Source organism: Dromaius novaehollandiae, chromosome 3, assembly GCF_036370855.1.
Source record: "Dromaius novaehollandiae isolate bDroNov1 chromosome 3, bDroNov1.hap1, whole genome shotgun sequence".
Taxonomy (NCBI): domain Eukaryota; kingdom Metazoa; phylum Chordata; class Aves; order Casuariiformes; family Dromaiidae; genus Dromaius; species Dromaius novaehollandiae.
In genome coordinates, this window is record NC_088100.1 from 22,180,704 (window position 1) to 22,187,890 (window position 7,187).

The window sequence follows — 7,187 nt, forward strand, 5'->3', positions numbered from 1 at the left end:
CAATACCGTATGTTGTAGTCATAATAAGCCACTAACTTTCTATCCAGCCAGCTTGCCTGTATGATAGCTTCACCACTGACCAGCATATTCAGCTCATAAAGCATCTACTATATCTTCCATTCACTGAACCTGTTCAGCTGTTGCAGACAGTTATTCTAGTCAGTTACTGAGCAATTTAAAAGAAACTGATTCCCCATTTACAGAAATCCCAAATCATTTAATCTAGTACATTAATCGTAAGATTTTTTAAATGACAAGTCAATTTCTCTTGGCCTTATTTCCCAATCTATAATGTGGGCTGAAAACATCTTTTTCTTTTTTCCAGTCTTAAAACTAAGATCAGAATAGTAGTAGAAATGAGAGCCTTTGTTACTTAAAGCATTGTAAAATTAAGCAGGATGGTGCAAAGCCATTCATTTACCTCCAGATATTATTGTTGCTGAGAAAAAGACCACCAAAATCCTAAAACAAAATGGAAAAAAACATCTTCAGTTTTAGGTAACTCACACTAAATTGCAGAAGTATGACACTAAAAAGAGATTACAGTTCACACTGAGGCCTGTATTTGTCTATATGGTAGAGTAAGTGTTTATAGTGTTTACTTCTACATGCACTTCCAAACATTTTGAAAAAAGCTGTCAGAGTTCCCATTCCTGCAGCACTTCATGAACTTTCATGAATCAAATTTTAAACCCAATTTCATATAAAAATGATCTGGCAAAAAATGTAAGCCAAAGCTTCAGATCTGGTAAGCCAAACCTTCAGAAAAAATAATTTCATGACAGCAATAGAAATGTCATGAAAACCACAGCATAGAGCGACTGCGTAACAGTATGCCTTGTGGTTCAGACAAAGATAATTCTGTTAAGATCATGAAGCCTGTTGTCTTAGCCGATGAACCTGAACCTGAAATTTCTACTTAAGAGCGATAGGTCTTTAAGACTGGTAGGTTCCTCGAGATCTACACGCATTTAGCAAAAACAAAGGTGTGAATGAGATGTCTTATCCCCTTTTCATTGCCCACTAATCCATTTTTTTTCTTTTGCAAAGATTAGCATTTTTCACTAGACTTAAGCTCCTGCCTGGAGTGTTCAAGTGGTTTCTAGTCAGAAATTTCCAATCAGGCTTAACACTGTCCTTTTTTTTTCCCGCAGTTTCATCCTAAAGCAGCTGAAGCCAGGCACTGTTACTGAGGGAAGACCGAAGAGGCAACACGGCACAGGGCTGCAGATCTGAAGGGCCCGGAAAGCCCTGACAGCAGCCTGACGCTATGCAACAAACTGCCACAGAAAATACTCTCTGCCAATCTTCTTGTATGTCAGCTACTAAAAACCTAACAGGAGTTTCTGCCGTTTCTCTGAGAGGGTCGAGTCACCACTGAGAAAATTTCAGTTCCAGAAGCAGGAAAGACGATTCTTACTGAAGACCGGGGCAGCCCTGCTCCCCGCGCTGCTGCCGAGAGCCGCCTCCGCCCTCCCGCCCACAGAGAGCACCAGCCACAACCCCCCGCGCTCCCAGAGGGGGGCGGGAAGCCCTGGAAGCGCCACCCACACCGCGCAAACGGCCTCCCCCCGCCCCTAACTGTCGCGGAGCAGGGCCTGGGCGGCGGCAGCCGTTGGGCGCCTTCTCGCGAGGCTTCGGCGGCGGGGAGCGGGGCGCTGCCGCCGCCATGGAGGCGCCACGGGGAGCGCCCCTGGGGCTGGGCACTGTGCTGGTGGTGAGGCGCCCCCGCTCGCTGCAGCCGGGCTCCGCGCGGCGCTCGCGGCTCGCTGCGGCGGCGGGGCCGGCGAGGGGAGGGGTGCGGACGGCGCCGGCCTCGGGGGTGCCGTGGGGCTCGGCGCCTGCGCGGGGGGGCGCGTTTGGGCGGGCGGCCGGGCCGCGGGCACCTTCCTGGCGGCGTTGTTCTGGGGCGCCCCGTGGCTGCGAGCGGGGCCGGTGGGCGAGAGGGGGTTTCCTCTTCCGTGTGGGGTGTGGAAAGGAAAGCTGCCTGATGGAGCTTGCGTGATCGCCGAGTCTGTCTTAATTTTGTCCCTAGACGACGGACTGGTCTGAGCCCTGGCTGGTGGGGCTGGCGGTTTTCCACGTCCTCTGCTTCCTCCTGACGTGCTTCTCTCTGCAGCACTATCGGGTGCAAATAGGGCACTTCCTTTGCATGGGTGAGTAGTGTGTGCAGTGCTGCTTCCCTGAACTTGCCTTTCGGGTGGCAGGCGGCACCTGCATCCTTTATGCCACTAATACTGTTAAAGATATTCTTCTAGGTTAGTAATTACAATTTTCTGTATATGTCTGCATAATACTGGGTTTTGTGATATACTTTACAATAGTTAAAGAGCATGCAAAGCAGTATTTCTCTTTTATTAATACATGTGCCTGTACACAATAATACTTACTTGCATTTCATTGTCACAGAAGCTGTTATAGCATATGTGCCTATTTGTTTTGTTTCCAAGACTATATGAAGTAGTGACTTGAAACTTTGGCCTTAGGGAGGGTTTGTGATAAATAAGGTTTCTTCATAGTTAATTATGTATCACAGCTTCACAGAAGATTGCTGTTACTCTAGAGAAGCAGACAAGGACTCTTACAAGCTGGCAGTTACTCTCTGCCTTCTTCTGATGCTGCCCTTCAGGAAATATGGCCAGCTTTTGGCTGGATTCATTTCTGGATCTGGTCTACTGCCCGACTAACACCTGTGCTAATGGCATGAGGAAGAGCAAACCTGGTTCTTATCGTTGCGGTACCAGTGTTTGCTGTTTCAGGATTTGTCAGAGGTCAGCCTGAGGATCCTCTGTGGCCTTGCCTAACCAAAGCTCTGTCTTTGTGGCTGACTGGCTTAAGAGTAGCCTTGCGGAGGGTATTTGTTTTAGAAGATGTCATGGATTTGATTATATGCATGTGCTGCGAGCAGCACCGTGGTTCTAGTTATGACTGTACACACTGCCTCAGTTCTGTCATGCTTACAGAGTAATGGAGGAAGGATGAGCAAGTTAAAGAGAATCACAGGCAAAAAATTCCACTTGAAGACTATGTTGACATTTTAAAATATCATTTAGTCAACTAGTTAAGCTGAAAGGGGAATCACAGTTTTCTCAAAACTGCAAATACGTAACTCAGCTAAAGCTAAGGTTTCAGTGATGTAAATTACCTCCCAAAATTAATATAGAAATCTTAGTAAATTTCTGTAAATCCATTTCTAACTGCAGAGTACAGAGGAAGAAATAGTGATGCCACGTGTACAACACATTAGGCCCAAGTGTTCCTTTTAAAAAGTCAGGATTTTCTTTCTTAAATTTAATGTTAGGCATGTAGAATTTCTAATGACATGCTGGCTCGGTTTACGTTAGATTCTTCATCTAAAGTATTCTTAGTGTTACCAGCATGGATTTGCACACCCAAGCACTAATTGCATTGAAAATTGCAGTGGAACTGATCTTTGATGGCTTTTCAATGCAAGTATGATGTAATTTTCCTGTAAGCGAGATGAGTGCTTAAAAAAATCCTTATCAAGTCACAGCCTTGTACATCCCTGAAAAATTGAACCACTGGTGATACGTCCACAATAAAAAATATTTTATGTTGTACAAAGTAAAAAATGACTAAAGAAACTACGAAATTATCACACTGGTTTACCTTGACAGCTAAACCATGATAAGTATGTCTATATTGTGCAGTACCATACAAAGATAACCCAGCTGATGCCAAAACAATACAGAATATTGTTTATTATGGCATTCCCCTTCATATCACCAAATTTTTTTTTTTAACTGGTTTGGGCATGTCATCTTTAAAGTGACTGAAGCAGTTTTAAGTTTCTCTTTGTGTCATTTTCCACAAAAAACAAAACAAGGAAATTTTTTAATTGGATAATATATAGTCTCATTGCTTTTCTATGAAACATATGATTTCAATGGATTTTCTTGCTGTCTTGATGCATTTATACTACATGTAACTGTTGAATAAGGATATACTAGTTTTCACTGGACTGCAGCGGACTGCTCTGCTATATACCTACCACAAACAAAGCTTGTGCTGTGTCCTCATAAGTGAATTCAAAACACTTCTGTGAAGCAGTTTTAAATACAGTGTTTCTCCTAGATATTTTAATGACCAAAAATGTTAAAACTATAAATAGAAGGGATTTACCTTTTTAAGACTTGGACGCAATGCAATGTAGGAAGGAACTGCATAAATGCTTGTTTATAATTCTGGTGAATTTACTCTTAATGTTTAGTACACTAGCTTTAGATAGTAATGGTGGATATAAAACCTAAAGCATCTAAAATGATATCTTAATTCTATACCAGTCTGGGGGGAGTGCTGACTTTATTTTACAGATTTATTTTAGAAGCAATCATCAACAAGATTGATGGAAAAAATACTGATTTAAAAAAAAAATACTCGTGTGTATACTGAGCTCTTCCTGTAAGCTCAGATATGCAGGATTTTATGTCTCTTTGTAATATTGCAAGTATGTTTTCTGATCACTTAATATTTGTTAGTATCTATATGGGACATTTCAAACATTCAGAACTGGCTTTATGTAGTTGAATGTGTGACAATTTTCTGAGGATCATGGAATTTTAATGTAGAGTACGTATACATCTTAGAACTGATAACTTGCTGTTTATTTTTAAAGAAGTATTGAATCTAACAATACTTTTCTTTTGTTGTACAGTAGGTTTAGTTTACTGTGCTGAATATATAAATGAATTAGCAGCTATGAATTGGAGGTAACTGTTTTCACTTTCACATTTAAATGCATGAGTTATTTTTTTGTATCATTCCACCAAAAACATTAATTGAAAGAGTCACTCATGTCTCATCAAGAGAATGTGATGGTGGAGGATCTGTTGCACTGATTGATAAAATCCTTTTGGACAAAACCATACAATGCAATATAGTTTCAACTTAGCTTATAGGAAAGAGTAATTTTTCTAACAGTTAACATGTGTTTACTGACTAAAAATCAAAAGAAGAAAAACACTTTTTGTTTGCATGGATTGTTGTAAACTAACTAAGAGAAAATCAGAGTAGTACAGTTAAGGGAAAGAGGACATGAGCTTTTTTTTTTTTTCATTAGCTATTTGTGTTTAATAAGGTGAAGTTAAGCACCATTTCTCAAAAATATCGCTAAGTATTTTATATGCTTATTATGTGCATAAATATCATGAAAATCTGCCTGGTTTACTTAGTCTGTGTACCAGAATTAAACTGATGACTTTTTTCCGTAAGCATTGAACTAATCTTTCCCCAGTGTAACAGGGAAAGATTACTATAGTAATAGTAATAATCTTTCTAGAAAGATACTATGTGTGTGTGTGTGTGGGGGTTCTGTCAAACAATAAAGCCTTACAAGAAAAAGAAAGGCTGGTATTGTAATGAATGTTCATAACTGATTAGATATTGACAACCCCTTTCTTCTGGCTTGATACAGTAGAATGTTGTCCCATGCTTGGGGCTCCCGAGAAGTGGGATAATCTGGCCAATATCCATGTAGAACAGCCATTATGAACGTATAAAGTTGTGTGGAATACAGTGAATAATGTTCTTTTTTTTTCTTTTCTATCAGGCTATTTTCTAAATACCAATACTTTGATTCAAGAGGAATGTTTATTTCACTAGTCTTTTCAGCACCACTTCTGGTGAATACTGTCATAATTGTGGTATGTGTTTATTTAAATGGATACTTTTTTCATGAAACTGATAAGTAAATGTGTGTGTGCGCGTGTGTGTGTGTACACATTATATTAAAAATGAGTTGAATGTAATAATACTCATACTTTTCAGGTCACATGGGTTTACAGAACTTTGAATGTAATGACTGAACTGAAGACACTACAGCAAAGAATTAAAGCAGAGAAAAAGAAGAATTGAAAGTGTTGAATATTTTTATTATTATTTGTAAAAATACTGTTTCATGTAATGAGTCCTTCTTGTATGTTTATCCAAGAACAGCAATGTTTTTTTTGTGTCTGATGTTGAGAGGACTTTGCACCCTTTGGCCATGGACAATGAGGTGAAAGCAGGGGTTCACAATACATCTGAACTTTGCCATGAAATCAGGAAAGGCTGGTCTTAACAGGTCTTTCTGTGCTTTAGTATAAGCTACTTTTACCGTGACCAAGACAATTAACACTGATAATGGTACAAACTTCCAGTCAGTTTTCATACACCTGTGTATTTTTTAACTGTGTGTTAAATACGTATTTATTAAGTATCCAGTCTTCTACTTACGCCAATTGAAGCTGTGCTATGGATTCTAGTAAATGAGGGCTAATATTCAGAACACTTCAAGAACTCATGCTTCTACAGAACATTTTACTTTGTAGATCAGGTTTCATATCTCATATATGTATTGTGTGGCAGTGAACAATTCTGATACAGGATCATTTTATAAATAAAATTATCCACTGTATCTTGAATACAGATTGTTGGATTGCAGTTGATATTTTTAATTGTTTTTTTTTCCTATTCTTTCTCATACAAATTACTGGTTTGGTAAAATCTTGTACTTAATTTGTGTAAGTCAGTCAAAACCATCTCTAAATTGTTTCAATTTATATTTTACACTTTAATGCAGTTAGATAAATATCCTTTCTTAAATATGAATGAAATTTTTATAGTGTCTTTTGCTAGTTTGTGGAACAGAAGGGAAGGGGAGAAGCTTTAAGGTGTTCTACAAAATTCTGTTCATATGTATATACACATGTATAAAATGTTTGACTTTTTAATAAAGAACTGGAAATGACAAATTGACCCTGGTGAAAAGATCATATTAGATTTAGGGAATTTGGTGAGGCAAAGGAGATGAATACAATGTAAAAGAGTCCATGTACTTTTTTAGTAGAAGTTATATGCGGAAGCAGTTAAAGCCTTGTGCAGAGACCTAGAGCTTCGTCTAAAGTATGTATCATTTAAGACATGGGAAAAATGATCTACAAAATTAAACTTAGTAGAGTACAAAGGTTAGCTTGCAAAAGAACACTACTAAGGTTCTAAGCTTGCATGTATTTGTGAGCTGGTGGAGTTACATACTTCAGGAAAATAAGCAAATGCATGCACATACACAGTTTGAGCCTCACATGGGGCAGGGTGAAACTATTTCTGGAGGGCTTCACAACGTTGTGGAAGGGCAGTGCAAGTGCTAGGCTGGGATCCATTTCTTTACCTTTCCCATGAGTTATGAG

At 39.3% G+C, this 7,187-nt stretch overlaps 1 protein-coding gene across 1 annotated transcript; it reads left to right on the plus strand.

Moving 5' to 3' along the window:
- Positions 1–1,557: 1,557 nt before the first annotated feature.
- Positions 1,558–6,756, plus strand: TMEM18 (transmembrane protein 18). The gene is made up of 5 exons (XM_064508518.1): positions 1,558–1,717; positions 2,036–2,156; positions 4,676–4,730; positions 5,570–5,663; positions 5,788–6,756. Exons 1-5 carry the CDS (start codon positions 1,670–1,672, stop codon positions 5,872–5,874), a joined length of 405 nt encoding a protein of 134 aa, XP_064364588.1. The 5' UTR covers positions 1,558–1,669; the 3' UTR covers positions 5,875–6,756.
- The last annotated feature ends 431 nt before the right edge of the window (positions 6,757–7,187 follow it).

Excerpts from the sequence above, each read along its gene's own strand:
- TMEM18 (XM_064508518.1), top strand. The coding sequence starts at position 1,670 with ATGGAGGCGCCACGGGGAGCGCCCCTGGGGCTGGGCACTGTGCTGGTG. Across the intron at positions 2,157-4,675 it reads AGGGCACTTCCTTTGCATGG|TAGGTTTAGTTTACTGTGCT; the intron begins GTGAGTAGTGTG and ends TTTGTTGTACAG. Across the intron at positions 5,664-5,787 it reads TGAATACTGTCATAATTGTG|GTCACATGGGTTTACAGAAC; the intron begins GTATGTGTTTAT and ends CATACTTTTCAG.